At 42.5% G+C, this 21,496-nt stretch overlaps 1 protein-coding gene across 3 annotated transcripts in view; it reads left to right on the plus strand.

The window, feature by feature from the left end:
- Positions 1–21,496, plus strand: part of tafa4b (TAFA chemokine like family member 4b) — a 360,145-nt gene that overhangs the window by 30,112 nt on the left and 308,537 nt on the right. For all 3 annotated transcript variants that reach the window (XM_063068393.1, XM_063068391.1, XM_063068392.1), the window contains one exon: positions 1,018–1,133. In XM_063068393.1, coding sequence (XP_062924463.1) covers positions 1,019–1,133 — 115 coding nt within the window. In that variant the 5' untranslated portion in view covers position 1,018. The remainder of the gene's footprint in view (positions 1–1,017; positions 1,134–21,496) is intronic.

The following is a 21,496-nucleotide window of genomic DNA, read 5'->3' on the forward strand; positions in this document are numbered from 1 at the left end:
AGTGCTGTGTTTTGTATCCAATACACCGTGCTTGGGAAATGATAATTCTATCGAACAATTCTTCTTTGCCAACATGAACTTTGCCTCTTCTTGATTTTCAAGCACACCCCACTGGCAATCATTCGCCTTCCCAGCTGAACTGAAGCCTTTTCTCTGTCAAGGAATGATCTAAACCTCTTCATCTTGAACCTAAAAAAGTGTGCAACTCTTTTCAATAAAAAGTAATAACTAGTTCTGTTTTTTTATATATATATATATATATATATATATGTACTACATGTCCTGCTGAACGTTGACTACTCTTTTCCATAGATGCTGCCTGGCCTGCTGAGTTCCTCTAGCATTTTGTGTGTGTTGCTTGGATTTCCAGCATCTGCAGATTTTCTCTTGTTTTCCATTCCTACTTTCTCCTTTTCTAGTGGAAAAACTAGTAAGATGAGGCCCAGTTGCTTTCAGCTACAGCCTGACTTTAGGTGGCGGGTGCGTGATCTTGTGTTGTATGGTGGGACTGCACCCATGTTACCCTGGACATGGTGTGTTAATGTGGGGTGGCACTATAGCACAGCTAGTGGAAATGCTGCCTTGTAGATCCAGGAACCAGATTCGACCCTGGCCTCTGGTACCATCTATGTGAAGCTTGCATCTTCTCCAGGCGCTCTGTTCCCCTCCTGCATCTCAAAGTCATGCGGCAGGTTTGTTGATAGCTAAAAGTTGTCCCTAGTATGTAGGTCAGCAGCAGGGTCCGGGGAGTCAATGGGAATGTGGATCGTATAGGTTACAAGGAACGCTAGTACTGATTAGGATTACTCTGTGTTTGCCTGGAATGACTTCCTTATATGATGTAAAGAATATGCTGCATACATTATAAAAGTTATAACATTAGAGAAAGAATCTACTGGCATGGCATAATCCATGACTGACACTTGGACGTTCACAATGAGAACCTGAATGCTGCTCCTCAGTTCCCACATATTCGTAACTTATTTGCTTTCTCTTTGTGTCTCCCCTCTCTGCTAGGATGAAATTCTGGGCAAGGTCGATACTCCTCACACACTGGCTGTTGCTGGCCTCTGCACTAATGCTTTGCTGTAGATCGTTGACAGCTTCAAGTCACCACCCCCGGGGCCACTCAGGTAAGGGTTCTTGCAGACAGGAGACTGCGTGTTATCAGATATCTGAGAAAACCCTCATTCTGTATTAATTGTTCTGTGTGCTCACTGGCTTGGTAGATGTTATCTTCTGAGTGAAAGCAATCCGTCTGTTTCTCCTCGTTATGTTGATTTTAATCTTTATACCTTTAATGTGATGCATTTTTGATTGAGGAAACCAGAAACATCGTTTGGGGGTTCAATTCCCACCAATGTCTGTAAGCAGTTTATACGTTCTCCCCGTGACTGTGTGGGTTTCCTCCAGGTGCTCTGGTTTCCTCCCACGTTCTAATAACGTGAGTTTGAGTTAGTGAGTTGTGGGCACGCTATGTCGGGCTGCAAGTGTGGCGGATTTCCCCCAGCACAATCCTCACTGATTTGATTTGACGCCAGCGATGTTTCTCAGTGTGCGTTTCCACGTTTCAATGTACAAATAAAGTTAGTCTTTAAAAAGATGAGGTAATTGGAACTGAGATTATGAAGGCTGAAAAACAGGTGGAAGTTAAAAAGAGATTAATTGTTGTACTTAATTCACACCAGGTTCAGCATTCAAAGCTACCTGTGTCATAAAGGTGAAGAGAACAAAGGATGTACATTCTTGGAAGGAAAGAACCCAAAGAGCATGTTTCCCCGTTCTACAATCATCAGTAATCTGGTTATTCACGTCACATTGAAGTCAATGTTCAATGTTCAATATAGTGCGATTTTCGAAAATAGGGAGAGTAAAACAAATGTGATGAGTTAATTAAACTAATTAGTTAACTTAATAAATATTAATACAGTCATTTATATCATCTTTTTATATTCCCTTTACTTCCTAAACTGTCTCAGGTTTAGCAAATAAACGAATAGGTAAACTTCAAATGCCAGGTGCTGTGAATGTACAGCTAAAAGTGGTGAAAAAGGACAGAAATAACTCAGACAGCTTAATTGTCTGTCGTAAGTTTGAGGTGGGAAGTCTCCACTTCCTGGTTATTTGCAAAAGGCTCGTATACCAAAAGCACACTTCTCCACTTGCGCAGAGCTGTCCTGTTTTGTGACTGAACTGACACAACTGAACTTTGTAGTCAGTCAATTTCCTTCTGAAGAATAGCAGAGCTGATTGGATAGGATGAGCCTCTTCAACGAACCGGGAGTTGGCTTGTGTTTCTTCTCAATGACCAATGGCCAATAACACAAAATTCTTCTTAAAATTGTAGTCCACAGCTCAAAGCACCTGGGCAGAAAATCACACTAGCCTTTTGTTAAAGAAAATGTTCTTTAGAATTGATAATTTCTGCTTTTGCTGCTAAAAAAGTCGACAGTGAATAATGCGAGGTAAAATCAGATCTGGAACGTCTCAGTGAAGAATTAGAAATGTAAAAGCTCCTATTACCTCTATTTTGTGTGAAAATATAGCTCATTTAAAATGTGTCAATGCAGAACCAATGCTTGTCATAACTAATTGATTTGTCTTTGCATAAGAGGTAAAAAGAATCTGCACTTAAAAGGGTTAGATACTCTTGTAAAAGTGGCCTCATTTATCCTTGCTCATTAAGCCCAGTAATGTTCCATGCAATAATTTAAGATGCTGCTTAAAATAATTCTGTTCGTTTCTTACTGTTGCATGACCTTATCCTTTTGAATTTACTGTTGAACTTCTTAATTTAGGCTTGTTAGAAAGGTGTTGAAAAAAAATGAATTTGCAGTGAATCAACTGATCCAGGAGAGGGCACTGTAACATTACAAATACATAGCAACAGCATTACTCTCCGACATAATTTCCATTGCGGTCTCTCCTGAGGAGAACAATGAGCATTTTGCTTGAGGATGTCTAATTCCAGAGTTTTTTCCTCTCTATATTTATGCCTGGCCCATTTTTGGCATTTCCAGGTAATTGTGAGGATGGACCAGCATCCTAATCAGGTCCTCTGTTCAGGGCTGTATGGAGCTGTTTGTTGGGGTTGCATGACACAGTCTTGAATTTATGTCCTTCCCTGGAGGATAATCTCTAAACTGTAACCCTGCTGGCTGCAACATGAAGGAAAATTCATCATGTGTAGAAACCTGCCCACAACAAGCGGAGGGGTCCATACCTCTGCCACCAGCTGACAGCTTGTGGAATCTCCCACTCAAAACTTTGAGGAAATTTAAGGGATTTCATGTAAATTTTACCTTTTTCCTTAGCCATCTGCAAAGGGATGCTAGGGCCACTGTTGTTATTTTAGAATTTATTTTATGCTTTTATCAAAGTTAAAGCTTCCTTAAAAATAATTTCAGCTTTAGAAAATGAATGTTAACTTGAAATTGCTTTTGCTGTTCTGTTTGTGAGATTACACGGAGTTCTTCTGTGCTCCATGCTGGAATGTTGTTGGCTCCATGCTGCATTTCAGTCTGGGCTGTACTGTTTGGGGAGATGTGAACACAAAATACTGTAGGGGTTGCTGAAGAGATGGAGAAGGAGACAGCCTTTGCAACACTTCCTAAAGGTAATCAAAGACACAGAGGATGCTGCTCTTTTTCTTACAGAGATTGGTATTTGGTTCAGGGGGAAGTTAATGAGGAGTTAAAGCGAGGGAAGTTAAATTAACATCAGCCAGGATACTGTCATTAATTAAATTTGCTTCAGTGATCTTGTCACTTTGACTTAATGTGCATTAATTCAGCACTGTTACGTTGTCAGGCTCAGCACCTCTTCCAAAACTGGTATCCTGATTATAACGTCAATGCTTATTGTATAAATAAACACATTCTTTGGTAGTGCTTTATATAAAGCTGATCGGTAGTCTTTGCTTTACACTTGAAATTCTGCTAGTCATCCTCTCATGAATTGAATTTGTAATCCAACAAAATCAGGAATTAATGCTGGATGGCTAATTTCTTATAAAGCAATTTCTAGCCTTGAAGATTACAAATACTGCACCAGTTCTTGCTATACAGGACAATAATTAGATCTAAATGATAGCAGATTCTCCCCTTGTGTAAATGATGGCATATTGTATCGAATATCTGACAGCAGGGGAGTTGCACGGCCTCGGTGGAAGTGTGGACTAGTCCTCGTTCTGCGAGCTTGCCCGTTGCAGCCGTCCAGGAGAGGAGATACTGCAGGCACTGTGGCACTGTGCCCATGCTGGATTGGGGACAAGTCCCTGCCATCAGTGCTGTCATTCAGTGTTTGCTCAGTGGAGGTCAAGGTGGATTGCATGCTGAAAGCTTGTTCTTGCTGACAATCATCCAGGCGCCATTAATCTGCAGGACATGTCTCTCAAGGACTTGGGCTATATTGTACTTTTCTTGTGTGACTGTGTATGTTTGCTGCTATCTTATATGTGTTATATGTGCCTTGTGCTGTGCAGGACTGTTGGTGCTGCGTTTTGTGCCTTGACCCCGGACGAACACTGTTTCATTAGGCTATATTCATGGGTATTCATGCAGGGTCGACTGAGTATTCAACTTGAACTGGGTGATGACGCCAGACTCTACTCTGTTGATCATGGCATACTGTATATCTACATACAGCGTAGCCTCTATGTAATCAGACGGTTATTGCATGGTACGTGTTTGTGTGGGCTTCACTGAGTTCAGTGCAAAGCAGTTCTATGCTTCCATATCCTGATGCTTGTCCTGAGCTGCAGTGGATAAATTATTGATAGAAAAGCATTCTCAATACATCGCAAAATTCAAAATAAAATGCATACGGAGGCCTAATGGTCAAAGAGGGTTCTCTTTAGGATGAGACTTTAAACCAATTTGGAATTTCACTTTACCCTAAAGCAATCGAAAGCGGCAGTGCTTTACTTTCTGTTTCAGTATGTTCAGGAATTTACAATAGCTGAACCATAATGCTGCACAAAACCAAAATTGGCAGTAAAGCTGTATCCCGACAGTGCCCAGCATCACAACTCTTGAATAAATTGTACCACCACAATCAAATAAGTACTTGCCCTCAGCAGCAGTGATTGCTGCTGTCTCATAGCTCCAGGGACCCAGAGTGTGGGAAGTTCTCATGGTCTTCCTACGTCTGCATGGGTACCTGACAGTTGCCTTGGCTTCCTCCCGCATTACAAAGCTGCACTGGTATGTTAATTGTCACTGTAGATTACTCCATTGTGTAGGTTAATGGCAAAACGAATCGTGGGGGAGTTGATGAGCATGTGAAAGACAGAGTGAGTTTCAGGGTGCAAGGAGGTCAAAGGAGTGAAAGTGAATGTATACGATTGGCGTCAATCAAAATGGGCTCTTTCTGCGGCGACTATAAGATAATGCAGCATTAGTATTTGGACCATGTATTTTAAGATACTGATCGCAAATAGATTCCGGTTGAATTGATGCTGATTCTCTGGTGCACGCCAAATCATCCCCCCTCTAGATGATCAGAAGATTGTCTCCAACACCATCACTAACCTCTTCAACTCTGGAGAACTCCAATCCACTGCCACCAAGCTCATAGTTTCCTTACCCCACACTGCTCATTTGTACCTCCTACCCAAGATCCACAAATGTGACTGTCTAGGTGGTCCCATTGTCTCAGGTTGCTCCTGCCACACTAAACTCATGTCCGCACACCTTGACTCTATTCTGTCCACGTTAGTTCAGTCCCTTCCCACCATCAACCACCACACTTCACTTGCTCTAAATCTCCTCAACAACTTTCAATCCCTTGGCCCTGACCGCCTCACTGTAAACTTTTATTCCCCATCAAGAAGGCCATAAGGCTCTCCATTTCTTTCTTAACAAACAATCCAACCAGTTCCCCTCCACCATCACCCTCCTCCATCTGGCAGAACTGGTCCTCACCCTCAACAATTGTTCCTTTGGTTCCTCCCACTCACTCCAGACTTGAGGGGTAACCATGGGCATCCACATGGGCTCCAGCTACGCCTGCTTTTTTAATGGCTACATAGAACACTCCATGTTTCAAGCCTTCCCCAGTAATGCTCCCCAACTCCTCCTGTGCTACATTGATGACTGCATTGGTGCTGCTTCATGCACTCATGCTGAGCTCAACAATTTCATCAACATTGCCTTCAACTTCCACCCTGCCCCTAAATTCATGTGGCCCATTTCTGACACCTCTCTCCTCTCTCTCAATCTCACTGTCTCCATCTTTGGAGACAAACTGTCGACCGACATCTTTTATAAACCTACTGATTCCCATGGCTGTCTTGACTATATCTCTTTCCATGTCGTCTCCTGTAAAAATGCTAATCCCTTTTCTCAGTTTCTTTGTCTCCACTGCCTCTGTTACCAGGATGAGGCTTTCCTTTCCAGGACATCAGAGATGTCCCCCTTCTTCAAAGAATGGGGGTTCCCTCCCTCCACCATTGATGCTGTCCTCACCCTCACCTCCTCCATTTCCCGAACATCTGCCCCAACTTCCCGCTGCCTGAACAGAGATAGAGTTCCTCATGTTCTGACCTATCACCCCATAAGCTTCCTCATCCAACAGGTCATTCTCCGTGACTTCCGCCATCTTCAACAGAATCCTACCACCAAACACATCTTTACCTTCCCCCAACTCTCTGCTTTCCACAGGGATCGCTCCTTCTGTGATTCCCTTGTCCATTTGCCCCTCCTCACTAATCTCCCTCCTGGCACATTTCCCTGGGGGGCGGCAGAAATGCTCCAGCTGCCCATTCACCTCCTTCCTCACCTCCATACAGGAATTCAAATGATCCTTCCAGGTGAAGTGACACTTCACCTGCCAACCTGTTGGAGTTGCCTGTTGCATCCATGTGGCTTACTCTACATTTTTAAGATCTGATGTAAGTCGGGAGACCGTTTTGTCAAGCACCTCCACTTCATCCGCCAAAAGTGGAATTTCCTGGTGACCAGCCATTTTAATTAATATATCCCATTCCTGTTACGACATGTCAGTCCATGGCCTCCACTTTTGCCACGACGAGGCCACTTTCAGGGTGGGGGAACAACACCTCATATTCCGTCCAGGTAGCCTCCAACCTGATGGCATGAACATTGATTTCTCCTTCTGGTAATGTTTTCCCTCTTCCCCCTTGTCTCTTCTTCTATTTGGCACTCTGACCTCTTACCCTTCACCTCAGTAGCCTATCAACTCTGCCTGATGACTCCCCTTTCTCCCATGGTCCACATTCTCCTATCAGATTCCTTCTTCTCCAGCCCTTTACCTTGCCCACCCAGCTGGCTTCACCAATCACCTTCTAGCTAGTTCTCCTTCCACTCCCCCTACCTTTTTATTCTGGTGTCTTTCTAGTCCTGATGAAGGGTCTCAGCTTGAAACACTGACCGTTGATTCATTTCCATAGATGCTGCCTGACCTGCTGAGTTCTTCCAGCATTTTGTGTGTGTTCTCTGGATTTCCAGCATCTGCAGAATCTCCTGTGTTTAAATCATTTTGTACTTTTGCTTTTTGCCCATGCGCCATTTATAAAGCTGTCTGTCAGGTGGCACTGGATGAGCAAAGGCTGCTGAAGATGTGTAGAACTTGACCTGAGATTTTCATCACTTTGTTTAGCGCTGTCAATGGATTGAATTCCCGCAAAACCATAACTCTGAGCTGAAGCTTGGAACTTGCCAATCAGCGTAATCAAAGAAATGCAAACTACATCATCTAAACTGTGGGATTACAAACAGTAATCAATTTTATACGTGCAATCTTTCAAAGCTGGAGTAAAGAAGATTGCAGAAGCCAGGATTACTTTCAATAACCAATATACATTAAAATGGAAGTAGTAATGTATACTTTAATTTCCAATGTAATTGGCGTGTCTTTAGTTGCTGTACTTTAATATTCAAAGTATGCATCATGTAGTTGGTCTGATGTGCAGTTAGCTGAAGTGGCTCCAGTACAAAATTGTTCTGATTAATGCTGTAACACCTTCCCTCAGGTGACATTCGTGCTGAACCACTGACTTCCATTTCTCTGTGGCCCCAGTCACACGTTATCCATCTCCTCTGCAAATAGCTGCGATTCTCTCTCTTTTTTCTCCCCCCACATTGGCAGTGTGACCTTTTGCGAGAGCTCCATTTGAGCCTTGTTAATGCAGGGAGGCTGGCAGTGGCTGTTCATGTACCTCTGGGCATGGCTGTCTAATGGATGGATCTCCAAAACTAGCGCGTACCACCTCTGCTGAAATAGACTGCAAAAATTACATTTATGAACAAAGATTCATAAATTGTATTGCTGCTTTAGTAAATTATTTAATGCCTAACTGATGTGTTCATGTCATTGACACTGCTTCTAGTTTAGGCATTAATTGACTTAACTCGGCATTATGATGATAAATGGATGTTAAGCAAGTGCCCCTGGATTCACCTCTATTTATTAGTTGAGCAGTGATTAGTGTGCTAATTCAAAAGGAGAGAGTAATTGGAAATAAATAACAGATGCACTATACAGTATGTGCTTCCAACCTGTTTACCTGAGATAGCTGAAAATGTTTATGTTAGTGAATTACGGTTTGATTTTTTTCTCACTTGCTGCGGTCCAGGTAATCATTGCAAGTTGAAGTATCGACCATTCAACGTATGTGTATAACGAAAAGCCTTCAATGCAGATCTGTGAAGGTGAGCTTTATTCTCGAGCGCAGTGGGTGGGGGCTCCAGTGTCCACCAACCGACGTTATGTTAATGATGCCATGACAAGCTGAGCTGACCTCATCCTTGCCCAGTTACCTGCAGCAGATGCAACTGTCCATGATAATTCGCAATGGTGAGTTCACTTGTGTGCAACCATGGCAGAGGTAACACTTGCATGGTGCACACTAAAACAGTATAGATTCAGAACAGATCTAGGACAATAAAAAAAACAACAGATTTGTACGCTAGCAAATTCTAAAACCCCTGGCCCAGCATATCTCTGAGTCTATATTAATATTATGTCTGGAGACAAACCTAGCTATTTAATAGACATTTACATACTTAATGTAACTCAGTTGTTTTTTAAAATTTATTTATCATGTATTTCATTGTACTGCTGCTGTAAAGTTAGCAAATTTCACGACATATGCCAGTGATATTAAATCTGATTCTGAACCTTGATTCAGTTACTAGTGTAGGAGAGTGCTCCAAAAGAAATACTAGGTGTTCTTAGAAATGAATCTTCTACTTGGTGAAGCAACAATTCAGGGCAATATATATGCTAAGAAGCAGGAGCAATATTCTATGGAGTTAGCTGAACAACTCCAAGACCAACAGATTAAATTAGAGCGCTGCATTTCTGCTAGAGTTGTCGATGAATGGTGTTGATTAATTAAACAGCAAATGGGAGGAGAATGCACCATGAGCATCTCCTCCTCAAATACGGTATGTGAATGTTAAAGACTTTTCTGAAGTACTTACAGTCATCTTCAGCCAGATATGCAGCAATTAATTAATCACGACCCCATCTTGAAGCCCCTGACATCATGTGCCATTGAATTCAATTCATGTGACCTCGCTGAGAGGCTGTGTGCAATAGATGGATTCTGGACAACACTTCAGCTATAGTATTGTTGTCCTGTGCTTCAGAAACAGCTGTATCTCTGCTGCATCTGGTCTAGTAAAACCACAACCCTGTCAACTCCTGAGAACATTGCCCTTGTGCATAGTCTTTCTTCAAAATTCAGGAAAATCTAATCTGGCCCCATCAATCTACAAATAATCATCAGCAAAATGATGTAAGATTTTATCAGCAGAGTCATCGAGTGGTGGTTACTGGAGACCAGAAGTTCCAAATATTGGTGAAAATTTGATGTTACTGTGCACGCTAAAAACATGGTGCTTAAATGCTGCTACAGTAAAATAAGGATGTGTAACTCTCTCTATACTGAAGTCATTCTTTCTTTATGAGAAGAAGCAGGAGGTATCTTTTTGGATGTCTACAAGTCACTTTTATTTCATTAGATCAGATGGTTGAAATATTAGACATAAATGAGCAAGCTACCAATACAACAAAAATCGAAGATATTACTATGGGTTTTTTATAGATTTGAAAAGTACTCAAAATGGTGGCTGTCTCTTGAATTCCTGAAAGCTACACACTAAATATTAGAAATATATGGATAATACACCAATGAACAATCAGGACCTAAAAGCAGCGGCAAATGTTGGCTGAAACCCAATTATGTTCTCTTTGCTGTCACCCAGACGTGTGGGAGCCATGATGGGTGGTAATAACCCAACTGCTTCTCAACACCATCAACTCACAAATGGACAGAAATTAGACAACTAACAAGAAATGAACGTGACAGGCCAGCCTCTCTGAACTAACAGAAGAACAGTAATCAAATAGCTTTGCCAGTCTTTAGATGACCATTTCAGGATGGAAGACAGAATTTTTTCTTTGCATTTTGATGTACATTCAAATATTGTGTGTGATAGAATATTTATTTTGATTTGTGCCTACATTTCACTGGCTGTTAGGCAAAGGGGGGAGGGAAGGGGAGGGAGGGGAACGTCAATTCAGACCTTGAGAGGCCTGTGTCAGGCATTTTCATGCCTTACAAGGTGCAGACTGGGATGTTCCCTCCCTCGGCAGAAGTTGTTCTGGGAATTTGGGAAAGATGATGTTGACTCATCGTACTTAATAGATTATAAAACTTTTAAATGGTTGCTATTTCTTGGTAAGTATAGGAGTGAAGAAGCTTAAAAAATCAGCCCTTCATAATTCCTACATTAGCCTTGATAATGGGAAGTAAAGGTAAACACAAGTACAATGGACTAATTGAAATGAAATCATAAATCACAAAAATTCATCCTTACTATTTTATATAATAATCCTTCCACTGAATTACTGCTCTGTAGTTCTGACAGGCGTTTTATATCCTTTAAAATATCAAAAGGCAAGAAATGGGAGCAGAAGTAGGCCATCTGGCTTGTCAGGCCTGCTCTGCCATTCAATAAGATCATGGCTGATCTGGAAAATGGACTCAACTCCACCTACCTACTTTTTCCCCATAACCCTTAATTAACCTGTTATTCAAAAATCTATCTAACTCTGTCTTCAATATACTTAATGAAGTAACCTCTATTGCTTCACTGAACAGAGAAACCATAGATTCACTATTCTAAGTCCTAAATCTATCCCCTTGAAACTCGAGGCTTTGTCCATTAGTTCTAGTCTCACTTATCAGTGGAAACAACTTTCCTGCCTCTAACTTATGCATCCCTTTCATAATTTTATTTATTTCTGTATGATCCCCTCTCATTCTTCTGAAAGTAATATAGTACCAGTTTCTCCAAATATGTTTACTGTGGAAACTTGTTATTGTGTATTGTTTTGCTGGTTTTCACTAAGTAAAGTGTATGAATGAAATGAAGATGGAATAAGGTAGATGAGACTTACAGCATCAGGCAACTACTGACAGGCTAATCTTGTTGCTTCATCTACTAAATTGCTTGCCCTGCCTGTATGAATTAGGCTGGATGGATTTACATTGGAAATTGGGCTACAGTATTGTATTCCCTAATCCATGACATTCCCGTTATTTGAGCAAGATTCTCTCCTGTATTTGGGTTAGCTGAACTTACCTTTATTCTGATGTTATGAAGTGATATCGACATATTCTAGGTTACATAATTACTGTGTCTGCACTTACTTCTCAATAATATCAAGGACGAAGTTCTTTGATTGTACTATTCAAATGTATTGTGAAGATACAAAAGCCTTGAATGAACTAGGAGATTGATAGTCTGCTGAGGACAATCATACCATCAGTTCTAATCAACTATCTCCAAAACCTGGGCCTCTGTACCTCCCTCTGCAACTGGATCCTTGACTTCCTCACCGGCAGACCACAGTCAATGTGCTCAGCAATAACATCTCCTCCCCGCTGACAATCAACACCAGCACACCTCAGGGATATGTGCTTAGCCCACTGCTCTACTCTCTCTACACCCACAATTATGTGGCTAGGCAGAGCTCAAATGCCATCTATAAATTTGCCGATGACACAACTATTGTTGGCAGAATTTCAGATGGTGATGAGGAGGTGTGCAGAAGCAAGACAGGTCAGCTGGATGACTGGTGACATAGCAACACCTTGCACAGAACGTCAGTAAGACCAAGGAATTGATTGTGGACTTCAGTAACGGGAAGTCGAGGGAACCCAGTTCTCACTGAGAGATCAGAAGTGGAAAGGGTGAGCGGTTTCAAGTTCCTGGGTGTCAATATCTGAGGATCTATCCTGGGCTCAACATTTTAATGCAATTACAAAGAAGGCACGACAGCAGCTATTTTTCATTAGGAGTTTGAGGATAGTTGATATGTCACCGAAGACACTCACAAATTTCTATAGATGTGCTGTGGAGAACATTTTAACTAGTTGCATCACTTCCTGGCATGGTGGGACCATTCACGGGATATGGGCTGTCCTAGCAAGGCCAGGCTTTATTGCCCACCCTTATGTGCATTTGAGAAGGTGATAGTTGGCCAGCTTCTTTAAGCACTGCAGTGTGAGTCAATTTTGACCAATCATCACCAATCTGTTGAATAAATGTGGTTGTTCAATCGACAGCGGTGTCCGAGTGGCATCAATATTACATGGAGGAGGAGGAGGAGAAGGTGGCAGCATGACATAGTGCGCGCGGCCACTTCGGCGGCGATGTCTGTTATTTGTCAAGTAGGGTACCGTGCACAATTCTGATTTGATGGAGACAGACATGAGAGTACGGAGGAACAGCTGGAGAAACTTCTGAAATGTCTGATTTGCCGCCGCTGTTACTGTGTGGTCCGGAATCTCCGGAGGAGAGCATAGAACATAGAACATAGAATAGTACAGCACAGTACAGGCCTTTTGGCCCACAATGTTGTGCCGACCCTCAAACCCTGCCTCCCATATAAGCCCCCACCTTAAATTCCTCCATATACCTGTCTAGTAGTCTCTTAAACTTCACTAGTGTATCTGCCTCCACCACTTACTCAGGCAGTGCATTCCACGCACCAACCACTCTGAGTAAAAAACCTTCCTCTAATATCCCCCTTGAACTTCCCACCCCTTACCTTAAAGCCATGTCCACTTGTACTGAGCAGTGGTGCCCTGGGGAAGAGGCGCTAGCTATCCACTCTATCTATTCCTCTTATTATCTTGTATACCTCTATCACGTCTCCTCTCATCCTCCTTCTCTCCAAAGAGTAAAGCCCTAGCTCCCTTAATCTCTGATCATAATCCATACTTTCTAAACCAGGCAGCATCCTGGTAAATCTCCTCTGTACCCTTTCCAATGCTACCACATCCTTCCTATAGTGAGGCGAGCAGAACTGGACACAGTACTCCAAGTGTGGCCTAACCAGAGTTTTATAGAGCTGCATCATTACATTAGTGACTCTTAAACTCTATCCCTCGACTTATGAAAGCTAACACCCCATAAGCTTTCTTAACTACCCTATCCACCTGTGAGGCAACTTTCAGGGATCTGTGGACATGTACCCCCGATCCCTCTGCTCCTCCACACTACCAAGTATCCTGCCACTTACTTTGTACTTCCCCTTGGAGTTTGTCCTTCCAAAGTGTACCACCTCACACTTCTCCAGGTTGAGCTCCATCTGCCCACTTCTGCATCCTATCAATGTCTCTCTGGAATCTTTGACAATCCTGTACACTGTCTACAACACCACCAACCTTTGTATCGTCTGCAAACTTGCCAACCCACCCTTCTACCCCCACATCCAGGTCGTTAATAAAAATCACGAAAAGTAGAGGTCCCAGAACAGATCCTTGTGGGACACCACTAGTCACAATCCTCCAATCTGAATGTATTCCCTCCACCATGACCCTCTGCTTTCTGCAGGCAAGCCAATTCCGAATCCACCTGGCCAAACTTGCCTGGATCCCATGCCTTCTGACTTTCTGAATAAGCCTACCGTGTGGAACCTTGTCAAATGCCTTACTAAAATCCATATAGATCACATCCACTGCACTACCTTCATCTATATGCCTGGTCACCTCCTCAAAGAACTCTGTTAGGCTTGTTAGACATGATCTGCCCTTCACAAAGCCATGCTGACTGTCCCTGATCAGACCATGATTCTCTAAATGCCCATAGATCCTATCTCTAAGAATCTTTTCCAACAGCTTTCCCACCCAGATGTAAGGCTCACTGGTCTATAATTACCCGGACTATCTCTACTGCCTTTTTTGAACAAAGGGACAACATTCGCCTCCCTCCAATCCTCTGGTACCATTCCTGTGGACAACGAGGACATAAAGATTCTAGCCAGAGGCTCAGCAATCTCTTCCCTCACCTCGTGGAGCAGCCTGGGGAATATTCTGTCAGGCCCCGGGGACTTATCTGTCCTAATGTATTTTAACAACTCCAACACCTCCTCTCCCTTAATATCAACATGCTCCAGAACATCAACCTTACTCATATTGTCCTCACCATCATCAAGTTCCCTCTCATTGGTGAATACCGAAGAGAAGTATTCATTGAGGACCTCGCTCACTTCCACAGCCTCCAGGCACATCTTCCCACCTTTATCTCCAATCAGTCCTACCTTCACTCCTGTCATCCTTTTGTTCTTCACATAATTGAAGAATGCCTTGGGGTGTTCCTTTACCCTACTTGCCAAGGCATTCTCATGCCCCCTTCTTGCTCTTCTCAGCCCCTTCTTAAGCTCATTTCTTGCTTCCCTATATTCCTCAATAGACCCCTGATCCTTGCTTCCTAAACCTCATGTATGCTGCCTTCTTCCAACTGACTAGATTTTCCACCTCACTTGTCACCCATGGTTCCTTCACCCTACCATTCTTTATCTTCCTCACCGGAACAAATTTATCCCTAACATCCTGCAAGAGATCTCTAAACATCGACCACATGTCCATGGCCCCGAATCCTCGGCTTTGCCTGTTTCGGCGGCTGGGACGAGGTCGAAGGCGCTCGGCAGAGGATGGCGCTCGGGAGGCTGTATCGGAGGGGCTGGTTGGAGGCTCGAAGTTTTCGGACGGATGGACTCAGTGTCGGCTGTGATTGGGTGCTTCCAATGCATCGGCAGTTGTCGGTGCATGGAGGTTTATGGCAGGGAGTTTCTCTCTTTGCCGCCGCTATCGGAGACTCGGGAGTCGATCGACTTGGGACTCTGAGACTTTTTTTTACTGTGCCCATGGTCTGTTCTTTATCAAATTATGGTATTGCTTTGCACTGCTGTAACTATATGTTATAATTATGTGGTTCTGTCAGTGTTTGTCTTTAGTTTGTCCTGTTTTTCTGTGATATCACTCTGAAGGAACATTGTATCAATTCTTAATGCATGCATTTCTAAATGACAATATACGAGGACTGAGTGTTCTCATAATTTAACGATAATCCAAGGAATGATTAGTGATGATACTGAATCGAAATTAGTTTGATGCCCGCAGGGGTATCTGAATGTAGTAGTGTTCCCAGATACTTGATGCTATTGACATTGTGGGTGATAGAGTTTGAGAGTTTAAGAAATGGAAGATTATGGAGATATTGTCAAAGGTAGTTTAGTAATATGCTGATGTATCTTGTAAGTAGTGCATATTGAGGTCCTGATATAAACTAATGCATGTTTAGGACTGTGTGGATCAGGTGTCAATCAACCGGGCCTTTAGTGTGATATAGAACTTCTTAAGTGATTTTGGAACTCTATTCACCCAGGTAAATGGACAGCTTTATAACATATATCGGATTTATGCCATGTGGATGATAAAAAGTAATTGAGAAGTCGGTAAAAAAGTTATTTGCTGCAGAATACCTACTCTGTGTTACTCTTGTAACCAAGACATTTATATGGATAAACCAAGGACAAAAATATGGTAGAAATACTCAGCAGGTCAGCCAGCACCTGTGGAAGGAAAAACAGACAATGTTTCAGGTCTTTAGCACTTCATCGGAATTAGTAAAGAACACTGAATGCTTTGGCAGGGGGTGGGGTCAAAGCCAAAGTTAACTGGGTGGCTAGGAGAGGGAGCTAATTATATGTATGTAAATTTTAGCTGACTGTAAATAAAGGAAGGTTACTGAGGGCATTCTATTAAGAGAGGAGACAAAAAGGGATTGAACTGTGGAATACAGAACACTTGAAACTAAAGAGAAAGCTGTAACTACACAGCAGGTCTGGCAGCATCTGAATTAATCTAGGAGTGGATGAGCTTACATGAAATTTATTAGTAAGGCAATGAATCTTCTGAATTCTGTCCATGAACAGATACAATACCAATAGAGCCACTATACTGAAAATGGAGTGAAGGAGGGGATCTATAGGACCGAAACCTTCTCTGCCACGCCAGTTTCTGCAGACTCCCTGACTTTTATATCTGATTCTTCCCTTTTCCAACATATCTATTTTGGACTGCATTCTATTCTCTCAGATTCTCCATCTCCATCAAAGATTTTCCCCATAAGTGCTTCTGAGATGTCTTCCTGTTTTCTTGACGAGGAAATGACACCCCCTCCAGCATAATTGACTTACTTACTGCCCATTATGCCCCTGGCATTTAGGGTAACAATGAAGGTCCTCCATCTCTGGCATTGTTCAGGGCTTCCTTCATTATGTCAGTAGCTTCCTCTTGGCTTTCATTACTCTCAGTCACGCGAGTCCTGGGTGGAGACTTAGGAATGCCGTTGCAGATGTAGGATTCTTCATGGCTGTTTCCATAACCATTTTGTTTTGCCAGTTGGGGTTGTTATCCCTGAACTGAACCATCAAACCTGGAGTACTGGTGGGCCACTCTTAGTCTGGCCTCTACCCTTTGACCTGTATAAAGCTTGGACTCCAGCCAACATAGCTCTCCAGGTCATTGAAGCAGGCAAGCCTCCAATCCACGATAAGGTTGTGGTCTTCTTGGAGGACCATAATTAACATAACTTATAACTGCAACCACTCTATTTCCCCTAATTTTGTTCTCATCTCCTCTCCTCCATTCAGATCAGAAAGAGGGTTTCCCTTGTCCTCATTTTCTACTCCACTAGCCTCCATTTTTTAACAATTTTTCCTTCATAATTGCTATTACTTTCAATGAGATATTATCAGAGACATCTTCCTATACTCTCCCCTTCTGGCATTTTGAATGCATCTCTTTTTCTGAACCTGCCATCCGGTCATCGACTCTCCCATGAAGGGAAATAACACTGTCATCCAAACTCCAATGTGTGGAGACACAACTTGGTCAAGGATCACACCTTGGACTTAAATACTACCTATGTGAGATAGATCTGGGCACATTCACTCCAGCAGGTAGTCTTTTCTGAGTTCCAAACTCAAGGTCCTTCTTCTTGCAATGATCATTCCCACATTGTTGCCACCAATGTCTCAGACAGCTCTTTTCTATGATCTTTCTTCTAATATTCTTGAGATTTCCTTTGCTCTCACCCCTGTCTAGGTGTTCACAACTCTGATCTCAATCATTCAAGGACTAAACAACAAGACACATCTGTTTCCTTTCCTCTTTTCCATCCTTATCATAGACTCGGCCCTATCAATGTTAATCACCCATTACAATTAACATCCAGAATCAGATAACCAGGAGCATCTATTTTTTTATATCAGCGGGAGAGTTCTTTAATTGCAAGCAGGTGCTTATGCTTCACACTGCATCAGAAGTGTTTTGCCCACAGAATGACAACCCCATGACATCCTCCATCTACTTATTGTGTCCTCTGGACGGTTGATAGTGGAATAACTTACAACAGTGTTGCTCACAGGACTATCTCAGCACAGTTCTTGACCATGTCTGCATGCTTTTATGCATTGGTTTGCTGCCGCACGATCAGTTGATTAGATATTTGCATTAATGAGCAGGTTTATAGGTGCATAGGTGTACCGAATAAAATGACCACTGACTATACAATAGAGTCAATGAAATATTATACACAAATAAATAACCAATGTGCAAAAGAAGACCATGCACACAAATGGAAAAAAGGACAATAAATGAATGAATGAGAACATGAGTTGTAAAGTTCTTGAAAGTGAGTCCCTAGGTTGTGGAATAACTTCAGAGTTGAGGCGGGTGAAGTTATCCATGCTGGTTCCGGAGCCTGATGGTTGAATGGTAAAAACTGTGATGGTTGTAAGTTCTCATCTTGCCAAGTAACTTTCATGTGGAATGTTATCTAATGCCTTTGAAAATCCAGATATTAAATTTCCCACTTTTGCTCTATCCACTTTGGCTGATGCTTCATCTCGGGATCCTAATGAACGTGTCAGTCATATTTTCCTCTTCATGAAGGTATGCTGACATGGTTTCAGCAGATTACAACTTTCCAAATGCTTTGCTTTTACCCTCTTTATTCATTGATTCTATCATTTTTCAACAATAGATGTTGCATTAACTGGATTATACTTGCCTTGCATCTTTTCCAAATAAGCAGATCACTTTGGCAGTTTTTCAATCCTTGTATGCCTTTCCAGATTATTAGGATGCAAGGCAGAGTTCCTATTTACACATTTAGTCTCTTTAGTTCATCCTAATTCTCTTGTGATGGTACTTAATTCTTTATTTTTTTTAGTATTTGTGGGATCCTTGTATCATTTTCTACTGTAAAAACGGATAAAAATATTTGTATAACTTCTCTCCCATTTCATTATTCCCCATGTTCCTCTAGCCTTAGTCTGTAAGAGGCCCACATTCACTTTAATTTTTTCTTATTCTTGTTATGCATTTAGAAACATAGAAAACCTACAGCACAATACAGGCCCTTTGGCCCACAAAGCTGTGCCAAACACGTCCTTACCTTAGAAATTACCTAGGGTTACCCATAGCCCTCTATTTTTCTGAGTTTCATGTACCTGTCCAGGAGTCTCTTAAAAGACCCTATCGTATCCACCTCCACCACCGTCGCTGGCAGCCCATTCCACGCACTCCCAACTCTGCGTAAAAAACTAAATTTAAAGAAGTTCCTATTACCATTTTTTACATTCATCATTAGTTAGCTATCATAGTTCATTGCCATCATCCTGTAGCCCTCCTTTAGTGGATTCTGGCTTTGTCACAATCTTTGTGCCTCTCACAAACCTTTGCTATATTATACATCTTCTCCTTCAAATGAATGCTGTGCTTAGCTTCCTCGGTTTCGCTCATACCCCTCTTAAAGTGCTTCTCCTCATTAGATATATTTTCACCAGGATTCATCAGTTGTCTCCTTTAAGTGTTTGACACTGCATGTCTGTTGTTTTATTTGCTGATCTATTCACCTTTTCCACTTGTTAAATTAGTCAGCTCCATCTTGGGTACTAGCCTCTGTAGTATCCAAGACATCTTCAGGGAGTGGTGCCTCAGAAAGGCGGCGTCCATTATTAAGGATCCTAATGACCCAGGATATTCTGTTCTCATTGTTACCATCAGGGAGAAGGTACAGGAGCCTGAAGGCACACACTCAGCAATTCAGGAACAGCTTCTTCCCCTCTGCTGTTCGATTCCAAAATGGACATTGAACCCATGAACACTACCTCACTTTTTTAATATTATTTTTGTTTTTACACAATTTTTAATTAATGTATTTAATAGAATATATACGTACTGTATATACTTACTGTAATTGACTTATTTATTTATTTTTTCCTCTATATTATCATGTATTGCATTGTACTGCTGCTGCTAAGTTAATAAACCTCACGACATATGCCAGTGATATTAAACCTGATTCTGATTCTCTTCATTCCTCTATCATTCTCTTTTTTTGCATTTAACACGGTTTCAGATTCAAACTTCTCACTCTCAAGTTGAATACTAAGTTCTGCTATGTTGTAACCACTACTTTCTGTGGAATTTTTTTGGTTTGAGGTGTTTTTTTTAACCTGTCTCATTATCAGATCCAAAATAGCATGTTCCTTCGTTAGTTCTGTAAAAAAAAGTTCAGAATCGTGGTGAATGAAGTTATCCTCGTCTGTTTAGGTACCTGATGGTTGTAGGGTAATAACAGTTTCTGACCTGGTGCTGTGAGACCTAAGGCTTCTGTACGTCTTGCTCTTAATTTAGTCATGCTCCAGTTTTCCTTATGTTACTCCCCATCTATTGTGACTTTTCATTTCCTCTTTCTATCCCCTGCCTTTCTCCATTACTTCCTACTTTGTGACTCCCATTCTACCCCTGTTTCCTCTCCTCTCTGATTCTGTGACTGTGTACCAATCCCCGTAACCCAGGGGGTCCATATGCCATGGGTGCCGACCATTAACCCAACGTGGACCCCAGGGTGTGGCGCGTGGCCAAGTGGTTAGGGCATTGGGCTCACGATCAGTGGGTTCGAGTCTCAGCCAAGGCAGCGTGTTGTGTCTTTGAGCAAGGCACTTAACCCCACACACTGCTCCAGTCCACCCAGCTGAAAATGGGTACCGGCACATGCTGGGGGTTAACCTCATAACAGACTAGCGTCCTATCCGGGGTGGGGGGGGGGGGTCTCGTATTCTCAGTCGCTTCACGCCACAGAAACTGGCATAAGCACCGGCCTGATGGGCCACAAGGCTTGGGACAGATTTTAACTTTAACTTCAACGTGGAACCCAGGTTGGGAACCCCTGCCTTAATCCCCTCCCAGCAGCCCTGTCAAGTCTCCTTGGAAAGGTATCAATGCCGGTTTGGCCTGGGTGGAACATTTGCAGCTTGCAGAGGTCCGGTGTTCCCCAGAGCCCATCCGGAAGCCCCAGAATATAAATCACACCTTCCTACACCATTTCTCTAGCCGCATGCTCATTCCACCTGTTCTGCTATTCCTCTTCTGGTGTGGCACTGAGAGCAAGCCCAAGGTCACTTCCTTCGGAGACTCTGCTTTTTAACATATTTTATAATTTCTGGTCACTTTAATTCTATATCCTATGCGGACCTTTTTGTTTTTGCCTCTTGTACTTGTTACGTACCCCGTAACTGGGTTGCCAAACCAGCAGAAATGGATCACTCAGTTGGAGTCTGGAGTACTAGAACTAAGAAAGTTTTATTAAAGAAACAAGCAACACCTTAATCGAAAGGATAATAAATGCAACAGTTCAGCGATGATAAACGCACATGTGCACAGAATTAAGATAACAGCATCAATCAAGCTCTATCGTTGTCTAGGGGTAAATGACCAATTTCAAAATGACTCAAAGTTCAGTCCAGTTTGTAGTTCAGTTCGCAGTAATCGTTGCCATGGCGATGGACAAGGTGGGGAAGAGAGACATAGAATAGGAACAACTCATCATTCAGCACAGCTTCACTCACAGACCAGCGAGATGGCTCACAGACCAGCGAGATGGCTCACAAACAGCTTTTGGGCGGGTCCTTGGTGATGTCACCTGAGGTCACCGACTGTGACCCCTCCTCCAGATGCGGTCGATCCTCTGCAGTGAACCCGGCACCCAGGCAAGGGCGGACACACACCGGGTTCCCGCTGATCGTACCTTTCCACCTTGGTCGTTGTCTGGTACTTCTCACCCACTCGTGAGAAGCGTACCGCTTCCAGGGTCTCGTTACC

Source organism: Mobula hypostoma, chromosome 15 (genome assembly GCF_963921235.1).
Source record: "Mobula hypostoma chromosome 15, sMobHyp1.1, whole genome shotgun sequence".
NCBI classification, from domain to species: Eukaryota; Metazoa; Chordata; class Chondrichthyes; order Myliobatiformes; family Myliobatidae; genus Mobula; species Mobula hypostoma.